General features: G+C 39.4%; 3 protein-coding genes across 4 annotated transcripts in view; all 3 read left to right on the top strand.

Annotated features, from left to right (window-relative positions):
• Nucleotides 1–1,197, top strand: foxg1c (forkhead box G1c). Its single transcript, XM_085371235.1, has one exon. It carries the CDS (start codon nucleotides 1–3, stop codon nucleotides 1,195–1,197), a length of 1,197 nt encoding a protein of 398 aa, XP_085227361.1.
• A 4,184-nt stretch (nucleotides 1,198–5,381) lies between these two features.
• On the top strand, nucleotides 5,382–7,571 carry snrpd2 (small nuclear ribonucleoprotein D2 polypeptide). The gene is made up of 3 exons (XM_085370677.1): nucleotides 5,382–5,470; nucleotides 6,321–6,500; nucleotides 7,212–7,571. Coding segments are annotated over exons 1-3 (357 nt in total). The 5' UTR covers nucleotides 5,382–5,468; the 3' UTR covers nucleotides 7,387–7,571.
• A 10,429-nt stretch (nucleotides 7,572–18,000) lies between these two features.
• vaspb (vasodilator stimulated phosphoprotein b) overlaps nucleotides 18,001–18,959 on the top strand; it is a 33,392-nt gene continuing 32,433 nt past the window's right edge. For both annotated transcript variants that reach the window (XM_085370441.1, XM_085370440.1), the window contains exon 1: nucleotides 18,001–18,456. In XM_085370441.1, the coding sequence (XP_085226567.1) occupies nucleotides 18,452–18,456 (5 nt within the window). In that variant the 5' untranslated portion in view covers nucleotides 18,001–18,451. The remainder of the gene's footprint in view (nucleotides 18,457–18,959) is intronic.

Here is an 18,959-nt window from a genome sequence, read left to right as displayed (position 1 = left end):
ATGGAGATTGAGGATGTGAAAACTTCAAGCCGATTATTCCACAAGTCTTCATTCAGCATCAGCAGCCTGTTGTGGAGACGAGAAGGAGTGATGGGTGACCAGGAGTCTCCTTCTCAGTCCCAGAAAGTGCGCTCTAGCCAGCTTGCAAAAGCCAGCCATGATCAAAACTTTGAAAAGTCAAAAGAATGCGCCAAAGTGGAAACCAAAGCGGGGACTGTAACTGGGAGACGAGAAGGAAATAAGGAAGAATCGAGGAAAACCGGTGGGGCAGAAGAAAGCGTCAAACCCGAAAAACCGCCTTTTAGTTACAACGCGCTCATCATGATGGCGATCCGCCAAAGTCCCGAACGACGGCTTACGCTCAACGGCATCTATGAGTTCATCATGGAAAACTTTCCGTACTACCGGCAAAACAGACAAGGGTGGCAAAATTCAATCAGGCACAACCTGAGCCTAAACAAGTGTTTCGTGAAAGTGCCGCGCCACTACGACGATCCCGGCAAAGGCAACTACTGGATGCTGGACCCCTGCAGCGAGGACGTCTTCATAGGTGGCACATCGGGAAAACTGCGCCGCAGAGCCGCAGCTGGCTCCAGGACCAAGCTCGGGCTGAAGAGAGGAGGCGGTCGTGTGATGCCCTCGGGCACTGCAACCAGCGTCACTCTGGCCGCAGCCAGTTCGTTTTACTGGCCGGTTCCGCCGTTTCTACCTCTCCAAGCGCCGGTGCGCACCCACCTTGGCGCGGGGACATATCTGAGCGCGCACCCTCGCTTCTCCAACCACGCCACGTCAGTGGTCTCACAGCGGGCCCGACTGAGCGCAAACGCTGCGGACGCTGACCGGTTCTTGCAGACGCACCAGGAGATGTCTTACATCGGACTCAGTTGCGCGCAGTCCCGTCGCCACCAGATCGGCGCCGCGTGCACCGCCTTCTCCGCCTCCATCCCCGCGTGCACGCTGCCGCTGACAGACCCGTGCTCTTTTAACATGATCTCCGGACAAGCCAGCTACTTTTACTCTCACCACATACCGTGCGCCGCCACGTTTAGTCAAGAGGAGTGCGCCACCTCCAAGACACCAGCGGCGACGTTTTTACCCAAGAGCGGTCATGCAGACCTCGGAGGATGCTGCGGTGACTTTTCAAATTATTGCCCTCAAGTCAGCCCGAGCCCGTCGTCTTGGAATATAGAGAAATAGATACAGTCCCGACAGCCAGTGTGTGAGATTTGAAACATTGCTGTAGATAGTTTGCTAATTGTTGGAAACAAAAGGCAAAGCCAAAGAATCCCGATGAATGATAAAAATCCTGCAATATTTACCCAAATGTCTGCGTCACAGTGGATGTATCTAAGTTAAAAAAAAAAAAACGTTAATAGACTTGGATTATTTCTCAGAGTTGCAAAGTTTAAATGACCAAAAAATAAATGACGCGTGAACTATAAGTCTTAAAATACTTCCTCTGACAAACACATTTCCGAAAATGAGCAAAAAACAAAAGTGTATTTGCGTATATTGTGAATCCTAGGTTATGCGCGGATATGCGCAGATCATTTTTTAATGCAATTAACGTTCACCGAGTTTGCATCTGCTTCTGAAATTGTACTAGAAAAAATATTATCCTTTGTTAACTTTCCTCATCAATGATTTCCCACATGTGTGTTTATTGGTATCAAAAAGTGAAGGGTTTTTCGGCGCATGTCACCAGTTTTGGGTTGAAGGGAGATGAGAAGAAAACACGATTTTAAACATGAAATAAAATCGAAAAGTATAAAACTCTTGATGAAGGGAATCGCTTTCCCCAGCATGGTATCCAACACATTAAAATATTACTTTGGAAAGGTTCCAGCTTAATTTTAAACGAACGGGTGGAACCGGGGGTTTTTTTTTTTGTTTTGTTTTGTTTTGTTTTGTTGTTTTTTTAGTCCGGGGACTTTTTAAATTATGAGTTTTCAGTTTGGGTGAAAATGTGATGTGAAAATGATACTTAAACTGCTCATTTGCTGCACTTACTGTCTTCGATTTCGTTAATGTTGCAACCATATATATATTACATTCCCATTTTAATGACCTTACATGTAATTAAACGATAAATAATGCATTTTTAATTGTGTTTTCTTTTAACCTCATTAAAAGCTACAGTTGTTGATTGTTCTTATTTGGCTGTGTTATTAAATGTTTCACCCTGGAGATTTGAGCCCGCACAATAAGAACTATATATAGACTGGATTGAGTGTTTTAAGGAAAGGTTGTGAGGCACAGAGGCCTCTGTGCTCTGAGCCATTCTTTTTTTTTTTTTTTTTTTTTTTGTTTATGAACAGTTCCACTAAAAAGGTTTCTCGAGGAGATATCGTGTGGAAAGGGTTGTGATGTAACCTCAACAGGTAGACGTGGCATTTCCAGTCGCGCAGATCTTATTGATCTGTCTTCTGTTTCAACCTGCGCTGACATCACTGCCTGTTAAACTTTCCCTCACCTCTCCTCGCCGCTGCCCCCTGGAGATATAAATTAATAGATGTATGTGGATGCAGATTAGAGCAGATGTCTCTTTTAAACAAAGGGTTCTTTATCAAAAACATAAATAGAAAGAAAGAAAAAACCTCAGCCCGCCACCTTTCTAAAGCCAGTCACATCCTCAGTCACGTGTGGTTAAAGCAGACCGGGCTGGATCAGGTAACTTCACTGTTGCCAAACTCACCGTCTAGATAGATACAAAAGATAATATTTACACTTTGGCATGAAGGACTGTGGTGTGCAGAGCAGCAAGGGGGGGGGAGCTTAGCTGTGAAGCAACAAGCTTTTGGTGCAAAGTAGACTTTTGTATCCTGAGGCAAGAGTAAGAAGATACTGTTTGCTGTTAGTGTAATAAATAACATGTTTAGTTTGACAGCTCTACTAATAACCATAGAGCTATAATTCACCCTGCTGCAATAAGGTTTCGCTGGTTTTTGGTGTGCAGGAGGCTGCAGAAATCAGGATGGCCTTTTCAAAAATCAACCAGAAGTTTAAAAAAACCTCTTTAGTTATCATCTCTTTCAGTTTTTTAGATACATTTTTTAAAATGTACAACAAAATGTAAAGTGGGAATAACACATTTGTTTGTTCAGTTTTATTTGGGTGAGAAGAAATAGGCCTTTGAACACCCTCACATATCTGCATTTGTTCTTCCGTTAAAATTAGGTTGGAATTCAGTTGCTGAGCATGAAGCAGTCCATGCCAGACCTTCGACGTCTCCCTCCACATCATTTCTGTTTGGAGAAACAGATCAGCTCTTTAAAGACACTGAACATTCTGCATCAGTATGTCTCAAAGTGCACCTGTTTGACCAGCTTGTTTCTCCCACGCTGCAAAAGTTTCAGGCTCTGTTTATGCTCCAACATTTTCTGTCAAAAAGAAACCTTGTTACCACAAGCTACCACAAATTCTTATTATTATTATTATTATAAATCAAACAGATTAAACAGATTTTTGTTGTGCACTGAAAAAGAGCTTAAAAAACACTTATGGGAAAGGGTGGCTATCACTCTGTTCCTGGCATGTCCTTGTTCAGTGTAAGGTGTTGTATAGGTTCAGTTTCACTCACATTAGACACTCTAAATCCTTTCCAAATGTAGAGTCAATCTGTCATACCCACACCTCTTTGTAACACGCTTTCTGGAGGTGTCCCAACGTGTTCACGTGTTTGAACTCAATCTTCAAAGTGCTGTCAGATATTTCTTTCAGACTAGTAATTCAGTCTGACTATTTCACCATATTTGGGATTTTGGGTAAGAATAATAACCTTCCTGTAAATGAAGTCAAAATAACAAAAGTTGCCACCTTGTGCTGCTTGAGGGAGATGATGCAAACTTGAGATATTAAGATTTACAGTATGTCCACAATATGTTTTGATAAATCTGCGGGAATTGTAAATCCTTTAAAATCCCGTTCACTTTCTTGTAGGTCTATCTATCCATTTTCTTAGAAAAACAATCCAATTAAATGAATCTTACAGTTACTTTGTGCATCTGCATGTCTGTTAAAGTGTATGTTTTACTAATTTTTTGTTCTCAGTGTTCTGTTTGTTTTGAAAGCCAATAAAATTTAGGTTAACAAAAAGGAAACTTTACTTTTTCTATTTAGCTGTTTCATATATTTTCTTCTTGTCTTTTTGGTTAGTTACTGAGTATTTGCCTGCTCTCTTAACTGACCAAAGTCCTTTCAGGCTCCCACAGTTCCGTTTCATGTATATGAGCTCATTTTACACCACAGTTTAGGATGCAAGACTTTTGGCTGAGCTAGGTGTGCTCCATAAAGATGTACCCCAGCAGCGCTCGTAATCGATCCCAGTCAATCACACTCCCCTCCTCAGCAGCACACAGGCTGCCATTATCTGCAGCAAGTGCTTTCGACAGGTAGATCTGCAACCACTGAAACAAGGTGGGTGGGATGGACACCTATAGGCGTCTGTCTGTCTCTTGTCAGAAAGCCAATCTCCCTCTCTCAGACATAGACGTGCTCTTTTTACTCGTTCTTGTTGTAAACAATGACTTAACTGTTTGAGTCTGCATATCAGTTTGACTGCTCTCTGATTTATTTTCTTTATCCTATAACATCTTCTTAAGAACTCTGAGTTATATTGAGTCCCATGGTGTTAATATTATTTTTATTTTATTTTATTTTATTTTTAATTATTATTAGCGCATGTTGTTTCAGTATTCTTTGCAGAAAAAAAACATAAAATTACCACAGTGTAAAATTGCTCTATTCCCTATAATAAGTAAAATAATAAGTAAAATTATGCTTTCAAACTGAAAGACAATTTGAGCATGCTTACATAAGAATTTATCCTGTATTTAATATGTTAACAGCAATGTCAATTTTATATGTATATACCATATTTTACTACGCGTAATCTCATGGGTTTACCATAAAAGTTAAAACCATTGAAAGCTTTATCAACTAATAGAAAGATTTATAGTTTATCCTGTACTCAACTGGGAGCCAATGAAGTGACTTCGGCACTGGAGTAATATGTTTAAATCTTCATGTATGTGTGAGGACTCTTATCAAAGTATGTGATTACAAAAACTGATTATCCAAAAAAAATATTCTGTCTCTGATTTTCTGGACTAAAAACAAATATTTCTGTCTTACCTCTTAAAATTCAGCAATTAATGTGTCATTACTTTGTGAACAGGATAGATCACCGGAGTAGAATAATAAAATCATATCTAGTCAGCTTTTAGAAGCAGTCTATTGAATAAAATGTAAAATATAATGCAATTAATGATGGAAACGTGTGTTTCAGATGGACTTCTTTGTAGCGTTTAGTGAGCCTGTAGTAACCCGGTAGTTGTAGCGGCGTTTTTGAAGCGCCTTCAAACGACCCGGAAGTAGTTTGATCCACGCGAGCCCAACGGAATCGTTGCAGAGCGAGCTGAAAACGACCGAATTGTTACAGAGTGAGCTGAAAACGACCTAAAGAAACCATGTAAGTGTTTGTGATGATCAGCTGCTGTTATGAGAGACTGGTTATTCTTTCAGACACTGAAATCCGCTAATAGCGAGCATTTAAAAGGCTAACATTGTTAGCCTTTCTGCTACCCGGGCCGGTTAGCTTGATGCTTTTTAGACGATTTCGGAGCTCTGCCTTTTCATAACTAGCTGTGTTACAGATTTGTTGTAGTTATATCAAAGTAGTTCGTACATCTGGTCTTCTTTGTTGTAAAGTTTCAAAATACTGATTCCGAAATCAGACTATAGCGTAAATGCTAGTTTTCTAAATGCTAACAAGAGACAATGTGTGAGCGTGCGTTTTCATGCTGGTAAATAATTGCGACCTGTGGCAGTCTAGTGACGTAAAAATTATTATTTTAAAATAGTTTAGCATAAAGGTCCCCAAACATGTCCCAAAATATGACTCACTGAAGCTTTTAAATGGCGAGGTTTAAGCTTCAGCGTGTTGTCTGATAAATGCATCTCTGTGCCCAATACCTATTTTTTTTACAGGTGTAGTGAGGTACTTTACTTTGTGTACTGTGTACAGCTTAAGTTTTCCACTTAACTTTTCTCAGTAAGTAGTCACACAACAAATAATGAATGAATTTTTGCGAAATGTCATAATAATTAAAAAAAAACATCAAAATGTATAATCGGGCTATCTGTACCTGAGCTGTGTCAACGCACAAAATTCCCTGTTGTAGGATCAATAAAGTCTTGTTTTATCTTAGTAACAGAAAACCTCCAATAGTGCTACTTTACTACTTCAAATATGCCATTGTCATTGTCACACTCATTTATTAGGATACTGTTATGATGTTGTTTCATTGTTTCATTTGCAGGAGCCTCTTAACAAAGCCCAAGTCAGAGATGACCCCTGAAGAGCTTCAGAAGCGAGAGGAGGAGGAGTTCAACACCGGCCCCCTCTCAGTCCTCACCCAGTCAGTGAAGAACAACACGCAGGTCCTCATAAACTGTCGCAACAATAAGAAGCTGCTCGGAAGAGTTAAGGCTTTTGACAGGTATTGAATCAGACACTTATTTAGTATTTAACACTCTTGAGGGTATAATGTGAGACTTACTTGTATATATCAGTGTGTGTTTTTTTTTTATCATGTTTCTTTTGTCTGTTTTCTTACATTTAAGCCTTTATTTCATTATTATTGCTAGCCAATGGTGATAACATGCTATCGCGTCACTTTGGTCCCTTTTTAGTATTCACTCGTTTCCTATTTTTCTCCATTGGAGTCACATTTAGCACCTTTACTTTGTTATTAAATATTGCCCTCTCTCAAAGGTAAAAATAACCAAACACATTTAGTTTGTTATTCTTGTATAATGTAGCTGGAACATCATAATCCTCAGGCACATTTGATCATTTTAATTAGCTGGTTTACACACCTAATGAGTGAAAGATCTGCCGGCTGAATCCCAGAGGAAATGCCAACTCCTATTGGTGTTGCGTCAGAAAAATCTGTTATAGAAATTGAAAACATGCAGAACTACCCACTGTGAATGAGGTAGCAGCTAAAAAGTACTTTTTGTTTTGTTTTTTCCATTATAGGTGTGATATTTATTTATTATTTCTTCTGATACTGCAAAAGATTAAAAAAAAAATCACAGAACATGTAAATGCATATGTATGAGTACCTGAGTAAGATCACAGGGCTTTTATTTATGTATGCATTTATTTTCTATAAATTACTAACATTACATCACCATCGGCATTTCAGGCATTGCAACATGGTCTTGGAGAACGTGAAGGAGATGTGGACAGAAGTTCCGAAGAGCGGGAAGGGAAAGAAGAAGTCGAAGCCCGTAAATAAGGACCGCTACATTTCTAAAATGTTCCTCAGGGGGGATTCTGTCATCGTGGTGCTGAGAAATCCTCTGATCACAGGAAAATGAACTCTCTGAACCGCTCACCTATTCTTTTTTTTTTTTTTTTTCTTACACTTCCTCAAGGCAATTGATTGTAGTTGCCGTAACCTTATTTGTTTTGATTTTGATGTTGGATCACTGAATTCACTATTAAGACAGAAAACATGTCATCAAAAATATGTTTCTCCCATTTGACGGTCATTTAAAATGTTAGGCACGAAAGTGACCAATTTTTTTCTTTGTCTGTGGAGCTTTTCTGTCTTTTTCATTTTCATAATAAAAGTGATGAAGAGATGAAAACATTGTGCAGATATTTTTATAGCTTTTAGAGTGTATGTAGTTTACATTACACAAATGTAGACTAGTCTTTATATTATTAATTTTTCTGACAAAACAATGGTTTTATGTTTTCAGATTGTCTGTTTATCCCATTCTCAAGAATTCAATATTTCAGCTTCATCACATTTGGTACATCTATTTATGTTCACTTGGGCTAAAAATCAACATCCCTGACTTCAAAAACCATTTTGGCTCCAACTAAAGAATTAATTTAATAATCACTGCACGCTTTCACACAAACATCTGACTGGGTCTTTAACTTTACCAGTAATTAAAATGATGATGTGATAAACTTGAATAACCATAACATTTACAGTGACATAACGTCTCACCAACAAAGAAAAAGAACTTTGCTTATTATTCAGGGCCAGAACTCAGAAACAGACAGGACTTGTTCTGACACAAAAAGGTGACTTTAATCTTTGCCGCCCACTTGGAAGTCCCTAAAAGTCCATTTTACGTATCAGTTTGGACGGATGTTACTATAAAGTTCAACTTCACTAATCGACGAGCGCATACGCTCATGAGGTTGTACTTGGTGGTATTTTGTAGCGCTCGCTCAGTGCAGTCATTGAAAAGTTGTTTCTCCTTGCCAGCCTCCCCCTCCCCTTCTCCTCCTCATTCTCCTCCTTCCACTGTCACCCTTTCACTCTCCCCTGACAGCATCTAAGGTGTCGGGCTTGATTTCAGTCAGCAGCGCTCAATAAGCGACAAACTGCCGTTTAAAGGCCCACTGCATTATTGATGAGACCAGATGTGCTGACTGTCACTTCACACCCTCATCTCTCTCCATTTCGAGCCGTTCCCTCTCTGCCGCTCGGCCCCTCCTGACCACTTTGTTAATTGTCTTAATAGCTCGACAGCTAGTGTCGCCTTACTTCTCCCTACCAGTTGGCATCTAACCTCTGCTCTGTGGTGCTCTCATATTCAGTGGTTACGTAGATGAAATGCTTGTTTGTGTATTTTATAGTTTTCTGTGAAGGGTGGGCGGGCGGGTCGTTGAGAATTGCATGCCTCTGATTTCTGAATCGTTCCTCTTGTTTTATCTGATGGAACCTCATGAAAAAATTGCTAAATATGTTTACAGAAGTATCCTGAATTTTCTGCTGTCATCTTAACATCTTGACCTCTGTTTTATAATTTATGTCACATTACACTCTCACTGTTAACCCTGCGCCTATCAGCCCAGCACCTGTGGAGTATCTGTGTGAGGGCAACAAGTCGTCACTGATTTACAGCTCTCAGGTGAAGCCTGCTGGGTGAGTCAACGGGAGAGTCGGGCTTAGCGCTTTATGTGAAATGTAGTGAACTTCTGTGACTGCTCTAATAGCTATTGCACTAATGCTTCTGGCAAATCCAAGTTTGAGATCATGTTGCGGAGGCCGGAAAATAGACGAGTTGTTTCATAGTCAGCCCAAGGGCACACAGCAGCTGTTCAGGGCCCTGCGGCAACCAGGAAGCCCCCAAAAGATCTGATCCTTTTTCTGTAGTTCAGATTTACCCATGTTGTAGATCAAGTAGTAAACCATCCAAAACAAGATAGGGACACTTTCACTTAGAAATCAGTTTGATGTGAGAGTCGGTAATCCACACATCAAACATGACAGATAAGGGATTTTTTATTTTTCCCTTGTTGTTACCTTACCCATATTTAAATCCACAAAAAAAAAAAGATTTTAAGCATGAAAATAAATAAATCAGCTCATTTTCATTCACCCTCATTTATTTTTTGTGGGCCAAATCTAATGGTTAACATGGTGAAACTGGAAACATTATATCAATTTTTATTAACGTAATAAATAAAGAATTACTACGACGGTTACAGCGGCAACCCAGAACAGTGACCCTTCTGTTTAAGCTGAGAATCTGAGTGAAAGACCTCATTCATACAGACTAAATCCATGGCTCTGTGCTATATGCTTCACTTCCACCAGTTTAATTATGCTCTTTGTCAAATATACAAGGCGTTGAAATGTATATGCTTGACAACACACTTGAAAACAAATATTTCAGCTCTATTTTTAGCCTGGTGCTAGTAATGTGACGACAAATAGGGTCACAGCAAGAACAATCAGTTTTGCCCTTTTGCACAAAGTAATCAGATCACCTTTGTAGTGCGACCTCTTTACATTAAAATGAAATTTGACTGAATTTGACCAGGACTCCTGAGCAAGAAGATAACAGACAGTTATGAAATATGAGCTTTCCGGTGTTACCCGGGCATTCCAGTACAGGAGTCCAGTTTCACCTTCAAATTAAGGTGGTATGATTGCCTTCCCTGACCACTTAGCATTGCAAGATTATAATCAATTAGACAATATACTGAGCATTGGGCACTTTTTAAGTATCCCCATTGACCAAGAATGCCAATCATAACACTTAACGGCCGCTCCTTTCTAAATATAAGTAACATTTCTTAGGTCAGTTCTTCAGATGTAAATGTTAATTTCAGACATGATGCTAGAACTAGAGACAACTTACAAGAGCCTTGAACTAAGGACTCCATGCACACTTACAATCTGCACCTCTGCACTGAGATGTTAATTGTATTGTATCTACTTTTTGTAATACCAACAGAAGCTAACAACAATAATCAGTGAAATCAATATTATAAACAGTTGAAAAGCCACAATCGCGAAATACATCATTCTTTTTTGGTAACTATTTTGAACTCTGTTCATTCTGTTCCACTCATTTCCTTCAGATATTATTTCCTTTATGACTTTCATGCAAAGGTGAGGGGTCAGATTCAGCATCAAACAGAAGGAAGCTTCGTTGCAGGGGCGCTCCCACTGAGGCAGCGGGCCCTGGATAGGAGCAGATCACCACTCGGTCTCCTTAGACTCAGTCTGTGATCGTTTTTTTTTTTAGGCACAGTGAGAGATTGTCCCTTTTGCTATAAAAAAGAAAAACCCCTCAACTGTAAAAACTGACACTTTATGTATACATTTACCTCCCTTACCAAGGGTGTTTCCAGGTTTTCATCTTGAACTTTAAAGGTAAAATGTTTTGCAAAGTGGGAAAAAAGTATTTAGACTATTTCCTTACCTAAAAGTTAAAAACCTTAAGTAGTTTAAACCTGCATTTGATTCTATCATGTTCCAGCTGTTGATTTTAATAACTTACATATTGCTGGTCAGCTTGATCTCAGATAAGTCATTTAATTTATCTCCAAAATAATTAGTGAATAAAGCTTTAAAATAAAAGGTACATGGTATTATATTTTCATCCAAAACATAATGGAGTAAAATAGAAAAGTAGTATTACATGGAATTACTAAAAATAAGTTACTACAGTTACATTAAACTTGTACTTCAGTAAAGCACATGAGTAAGTCCTATCCATGATCTCATCCAATGGTATTGCGCATTGTGAGACATGTACCTGAGCCCCACCTGGGTTAGTGACACTCATGAAGTAAAAAATTTTTTTAATTTAAACATAAAGTAGAAAAAGAGGAAGTTTCTTACTATGACTTGTGTTCTTAGGTGAACATATAAAATACATGGTGACAACATATTTGCCTGCTATTGTATATGAACACCAGTCTTAAATAATGTTTTGTTGATGGCCAGGACTAATGCTGTCTTTAAAGCTGGTATAAAAATTCTCTAAAGGTGAATTAGTGAGCTTTACGGTGGCCCTGAGCATTCAAGTGCTCTTCCATTTAAATAAAGAAAGGCAAAAAAACCCAGCAAATATAAAAGTTCAGCAAAAGCATGCCAGGGGCGCCACCATTTTTGCTACTGTACCTTTGCACTGTCCACTTTCTGCTGTGACAAAACAAATTTCCCACATGTGGGACTAATAAAGGTTATCTTATCTTATCTTATCTTATCTTATCTTATCCTATGAGGGGCACTGGCCACCCCCCAATTCTGGGAGATAGCCAACTAGAAAGACGGTGTAATAACTTTAATAAACGCGAGCACAGGAGAGAGGGAGACACCCTACAATGAGTTGAAACATTATTGTTATTTAAAACTGATTATTTCAGATTTCAAAATCTTATTTGGTTTTCATATGTGCCCATTTTCTGTGATAACAACAACAATTAGCAAGAAATTACCTAGACATATAATTCTTTTCTTGCAATAATTTTTGCCATATTTTTCAAGTAACCTATATCTGACAACAGCATAATAAAATTGGTAATTATTTTTTGGGTGTGCCCCAGCAATATTTTTAGTGGCCCCTACATGGCCACCCCTCTGAAAAAAATCTGGAGGCGCTCCTGACCCAAACAAAACACCATCACGTGTTAGTGAGGTTGAAAAGGTCAAAGTCTAAGGCACACATAATCTTTTTTATTAAAACCTGTAATGACCAGTTGAGCGTTCAGACACAGACTCTAATTTCATTTCACTTCATTTTATGCTATCGGTTAATAAGGTTAAAAGTACTATTTCGGTGCCGGTTTGCGCTTATTTTGGCTGTAGCTAAGTAAGCACCTGCCTGGGCGCCTTAGTGTCACCCCCGGAACCTGAAGGTAGTCTATAGATTATAGAAAACCAAGTTCAGTCTCCCTTTTATTTACTGTGACAAACACGAGCGACCTATCACAAAGTGTAAATCTACAGCTTGTTTAGGATCAAATAGCATCTCTCAACAATGAAACTCAGCTGCAGCATCGTGGGACAAAGCCCTGTCACATAGCCGATGGGTCTATTTGGAGATGCCTCGGATAAAGACAACTTTAGGGACCTGATTTGTCGGGTATCATCGTGCATTTGTCTCAGATTACTTACACTCGTGTCAAAGACACTTCAAGAAGTCTCTTTCCCTCCAGATTTTGGGGAGGATGAGCGATCCGTGAGCAGGAAGGCAGATGTTTTATTCAGTAGGTAAGCGATAAGAGGGGGGAAGTGTGATTATGATAGCGATCGGCCAAGCATCGATAGGCAACCATCCGAGGAACGCGACACCCTGCAGCGCATCGATCGGGCTCCGGTAACCGGAGCCGCCGCCGCAGTTTGTTTTCAAGCAGAGCCGTGATCCGGGTGTCATAGCCGCCAGGCCAGGTGGAGAGGAATAGGGAGGGAATGAGAAGGAGAGTATCAGCTCCGTAAATACATAAACACTGCCTTCACTCATCTCTTAAGTGAGGAATGACAGTAAGTGCAGCCAAAACAGCGGGGATCAGGTGTATCTCTCTGCTGTTTACAAACATGCTCTACTGTACCTGAGTAAAGTGGTATAGATATGTTAACCCTGCAACAGTGGACATCTGAACACAGTAAGACTGCTACAAATGAAATATATATATAGGATTATAGTATTGTTAAACACAATACTATAAATGAAACTACACTAAAAAATACTGCAAATATAAATACAGTAAAATAAACTGCAGTAACGTGCAGTTGCCAGCAAAGTTACTGTAAAATTAATTCACAGTAGGTGCTGCAATTTTATTTATAAAACATTTAGGCTACTGTAAGTTTAACTACAGAAAAGCATGAAATTATAAGCATTGAGCATTAAATTTACAGTAACTTTGCAGTTAACTTCATTTACAGTAGCTTTTCTGTAAGTAAAATTACAGCAAATTACTATCAAATCCACTTACAGCAACTTTACTGTAAATGCAGTTACAAAAAAATGTTTACAGTCAAATTACTGTAAACACTTTTTACAGTAATTTACTGTAAATTCTACAGCAACCTGTTTACATTCTGATCATGTTTTATAATGAAAGTACTATTTTCATTTTAATGAGACATTCATTCTGACAATAAAAGCACATTCATCCTTATTTTCCCTGCGGCGTAGCTATTTATAGCTCTAAGTATTTTTTTTAAATAATTGTTATTAAATACATGCATATATATTTAAATGCACTAATTTTATTTTATATCACATTAACTGTTTAATTAAGTTTTACTTATAGTGTGAAACTTCACAACCCCAACAATCTAACATTTCCTCTACAAGTTTTGCTTGTGAATTCAAACTCTGATCTCCTGTCAATGCCAAATATCTTTAGCTGTAGAAACACAACTCATGGTGTAATAGCTAGCTTGAATTGTACGTTGTTCGTTTTTCTGGAGTTCCTACAACATGGAAACGAATCGGTTTGTTTGTTTTGGTCAAAATGTTTTGAATTAAATTAGGTTTGTGTATTTTTCTGCTTCAGAAATGTGACGATGTGACAGTATAACCCAATAAACAAGCGAATGTTCAGGATGTTCTCTGCACTCCTTTAGGTGACGTTACCTGATGGTCATGTAGGAAAGTTTTCTTGACATTGCAGGAACATTCACTTTTGCTAAAAATTACAGTTTGGAGGACTTTACAGAAATCCTTCCTGGACTTTCAGCGTCACCATTCGGGTTAATACTCACTGCTCTTACCTGTTGCCATGTATTATTTCAGCTAGGCAGGCACAGCAGGCCGATACAGATGCATGATTATTTCAAATAACTTACAATTTGAAGGATAGACAATGTGGATATGTTATTTCTTCCAGGGTTCACAGTGGTGATTATCCATGTCCCCTCACAGATGGGTTTGAATTCACCAAACTGGCCAGCTGCTTCAGTTTCCTTCCATAGGCCAAAGACATGTTATTTAGCTGGTGACTTTATATTGCCTAGAAGTATGAATGTGAGTGGTCTGCCTCTCCATGCCAGCCCTGTAATAGATGTTAGCTGGATGTTATTGTTGTTTATTTAACTGTTTATTTGACTACATTAAAGAATACCTAACTCTTTATAGTCTTGTAATTCTTCAACACACTTGTCTCAGGGCATTTAATGGATGTGACACCATCTGTAGATGCAGATGTCATTCATCCCTGCTGTCTTTGAGTTCTTAGACTTTTTGAGATTCCTTTAAAGGAAGAATTGTCCAAGTTAAACTCTGGAGAGGGAAGACTAGCTTCACACTGATTGCACAATGTGAAAAAAATACAGGGGCCCCACGTTGACAGTCTAGTTTTTCCAGCACACTGACTGTGAGATTAATACAGATAGGCCAAACAGCTTTACCTGGATGTAATTTGTTAGGCTTGTATTGCCATCTAGTGGGTTGCAGAGATAACACACAGAGGCCTTGTTTGGATTGTCTTAAGTTCCCTTTCACTTACACTGTACCCTCAAGACTGACACATTCATGTGTGGTACAAATAACACATGGATACAAGCCAGGAATCCTTTTTGTTTTGACTCTTTCATTTTGATCTTCAGTATTTGTTGTCACGGTCCTCTTGAACTTCAATTGCAAGTTTCACAATGCTCTGTTTTTAAGATTGCAAAACAAGTTCCAAATTAAGAACGGTTTCATTTTGTGTCCTTCGCTTTAAAGATTGTAGTCTGGCATTCATTACCATTGTATAATGCCTCCCACTTTGCCCTGTGAGGAGTACAGGGCCTACATTTCAGGACATGCCATTTGGACTCTCTTTAAAATCCTTCTGCTGCCCTTTGCTTAGCTGGCCTCCAGCCCAGACCTCTTAGTGAACACTTGTGTCTCACTCCCATTTGCAGATTTCACCCTCCTCCAGTCACATTCCCTGTCAGAGAGCAATGGAAGGAGATTTTAAGACACTTCAACAGCAACACTTGCTCTCTGTACCACTGAATTTTCTTTATAATCCATTCAAACAGTGGGTCATCCCCTATGGTCCGTACTGTTAATCTTAATCCCTGTTAGGATAACTGTTGCCTACCTCAAGATCCAGGCTACCACTTTGTTTCCTTGCTCGAAGTTCAGTTGTGTAATTCTCTTTGTTTGTCTTCTATTCAACCAAGTGGGGAGGCTGAGGCTTTCAGACGCTGCCTCGGGACTGTATGATTTACCAAGTGCTGGATCTCTGATGTAAGATGTAGTAGAAGTGCAGTCTGTTTACATAATAACCTCACTCCAAACCCAGAGACAGTGAGATAAGTGAAATACAGCCAGGTTCACCATGCACACCCTCTTTTGTCTTCTGCTCTGTGTTTTTTCAGTAGCCCGTGACCCTTTTCTTCTTATGCTTTCTCCAGCTCTGAACACCTATTGTTGCCCCTTTGCTCCAAGCCTTGGGGAGGCGTCTTTGCTGCTGTCCAGCAGGTTTTCTGTCAGACTGCCATCTGTGGGTTATGTTGACCGACTGACGTCAAGCTGTGGAAATAAAGCTGTGGTAAAGAGGAGGAGCAAAGGAGAAACCCTAGAATTACAGAGTGACTGCTTCTGATTCTTTATGGGCTACGTTCTGGGAACACAAGCAGCTTTTTGAGTCTGAGAAACTGCAAATCACACAAACACTTTCACACATGTTGAAGCAGGAACTTGCACGGGAACTGTTAATATTTGTAAAATTCCACAAGACGCAGGGCGCTGTTTGAGCTTCAGAGAGCACGGTTAACAGAGGGCATGTGGCCAAGAAAGAAATCATACCAAAAAGTTGCTCAGAGCAGTCAGCTGGTATGCCTGAGTGTGTGCGCGAGTGTGCGTGCATAGTGAGACTAAAGGCATATTGACTTTCTGGATGTTTATACATACCATGCTGGCGTAATGCATTCCTTTCACATCCTCTCTTCCACTTCTGTTTCCATCAGGAAGTAGAAGTGCTTTAACGCTGTGTAATATCTCAGTGCTGAAAACTGGGCCACGTGAGCCGTCAGACAGACATTTTTTCCATTCATTGTATTTTCTGACAACATAACGTAAGAGCTTTTAAGTGATTCAGCTTGGAATATTTATTTTTGCTTTGATTACTTTTTTAAATTCCAAAAGAATTACATATGAGATACCACAGAGAGACCCCAAAGCCACAGTAGCTATTTGAACTCTGAAGCCAGACAGCCAATAGGCTGAGGTGGAGAGCTTGGACATGATGCTGCCTTTATGTGGTATTGGAAAATAAAATTACATCGAATAATTTCTGCAAGACCCAGCTGGGGCTCAAGAGATAGAGCGTGTAGTCCAGTAATCTAATGCTAATGCATCTCTCGAAGTGTGAATGTCAGGTTAAAGGTGCTTAAACATAAAAAAATAAATATGTTTTTGTAGTAAGAAACATGTGAGTATTCAAATAGAGAAAAAAAATGCACTGTGTAATGTATACCTGTCTATTTAGTTCAACTATGGTGCTGTTATGGTTCCTGCATGAACCATAAAACAATTGCCATTTATGAAAAAGTATTTATAATTAGTTAAGACCAGATAAGATCAAATCTCTGATTATGGACATCACGAGCTAAAGGGAGTGGGCTCAAGTAGCTCTTGTTTTTCTTTAGATTTTTCATTCCTGAGCAATTTTTATGTCTTTATGGCTTTCTGGGAATACAAGACAACAAGAAGAGGAAGAACTACTTGTGGAGTAAAATGCATGCAGTCGTTCCTCAAGTTCTTATGTAAACATACTCACCCTTACCCTTTCTGTGGTGTAAGTTGCAGGTATGCTAAAAGACACAGTGAAGCCCATCATGTTAAAGGAAATGTTTGGTGTCATTATGAAAGAATGCTAAACAGGTAAACACTGCAAATAATTTTACTTAAATATTGTCATAAAAACACAAGTAGCAAAAAGTAGTAGCAGTAAAGACTAGCATGCTGATACTGCTCATGGAGGTAAAGCTTGTGTAAAACAATGCTTGTCAAACAGTTCCACCTTGAACATGTATTTCTGAACAATTTCTGACTTTATGTATTTGTTACTTTTCTTATAATATTTTTTTACATTTCAATCTATCTTTTGAGTGAGTAAATAACTCAAATTTTGAGATATATAGTCAGTAATTTGAAAATTCCACATATGTAATTTGAAATGATGTGATGTTAACTGCAAATTTTGAGATGAAACTAACAATTTTTACTTATTTACATCGAAAATTTGAATGAATAAGTAGAAAATTCAAGTTAGGCTTCTCAACAAGTCAAGTCTGAGAACATGAGTAACTTGACACATGTATTGTGATATGTTGAGCTAAAACCCCCAAATTTTGAGATAATAACTTGAACTTTCGAGTCACAATTTTGAATTTCAAAATTTCAAGTTGTTCACAAATAAGTCAAAACTTGTGAAGATAATAATAACCCCAAGTTTTGATACAATAGCTCAAAATCTTATATATATAGGGGGAGAGAGAGAGGGAGAGAGAGAGAGAGAGAGAGAGAGAGAGAGAGAGTTGTTTTTTTAGGTCGCAGAAACAAGAATAAAAGCCATTAAAAGCCAGGGAAAAACCCATCCTCCTAAATGTGAATTATACGGAGAGGACTTGAACGCACCATGGGATTGCAGCCTACTTTGAAGCCGGCGGGTTGGGCCACACTCCAATGAATTTACACAGTCCTACCGAGAGACAGAGGGAACGAGAAAAGCCTGGCGCCTGCGTACGGCTTCGGTGTCCAGAAGCAGAGCGCTAAAGCAGCTGAAAGTGTGAGAGGAGACGTTCAGTTTTTAGCATAGTCGCGCCGGTTCTCGTTTCACCTCTTTAAATGGTAGAAACCACTGTGGGATAGTGATTGGAGTTGACAAGCCCGCTTCACTACTGTATCCCCCCTCCTTCGTCTCCTCCTCCTCCCCTCCCGCTCAACACACACAACCAGGAAATCGTCGAGGTGTGCTTCTTTTATCCCGCTTGTGGCTACCCCATTCGCGGGTGTCGATGCGGTTTTCTTCCCCTCTTTTTTTCCTAAGTTTTTAAAATATATATATATATATATATATATTATTTTTATTCGGCTGGTTTGACTCTTCAAGCCGGGCTTCACCCCTGAAGTCAGCCAAAGTTGCCTGCGAGGAGAGGATCTCCACTCTGGCCGAACAATGAGGTGGGTAAAGCGGCTCAAATCCCTTCATCTTCATTGTGTTTCCAGGCTACATTTTGTGTTTCGGCTAATACTTTTCCAAGTAGACGACCTTTATTCTGACGTGGTAGAGCCTGCTCCACGGTGCTTGTCCGCTCGCTTAATCGCTACAGCAGGTGTTCCCAACGCGTTCACTTCTATTTCTCATTCAGAAGCAACTCTTGCGTTTAGTTGTTTTGGTGTCCTTTCAACCACACATGATACTGTGTAGCAGAATTGCCGTAATGCTGAGTGTCCGGTCCCACCTGTTCAAGTGCTTTCAAGAAATACTGGCTGAGAGTTAACTTAGCAGGTCGGATGACAAGAAGATACTTTTTGTATCAGCTTTTTGAGACACTCATTAGTGACCATTTGTTTAGCTACCGTAAGATTTCCTCTGGCAGTGTCGTTTGAGTAATTAAAATCCCCAGAACAATAAAACCTCCGCAGTGTAACCGAAGATCAGAGATCAGCTTAATATTTAGAGC

Source organism: Diplotaxodon limnothrissa, linkage group LG14, assembly GCF_057381915.1.
Source record: "Diplotaxodon limnothrissa isolate DT_005_m linkage group LG14, D_limnothrissa_male_GT1.1, whole genome shotgun sequence".
In the NCBI taxonomy this organism is placed as follows: Eukaryota; Metazoa; Chordata; class Actinopteri; order Cichliformes; family Cichlidae; genus Diplotaxodon; species Diplotaxodon limnothrissa.
The sequence above is the reverse complement of the archived record's forward strand: the minus strand, read 5'-3'. Positions and strand labels throughout refer to the sequence as shown.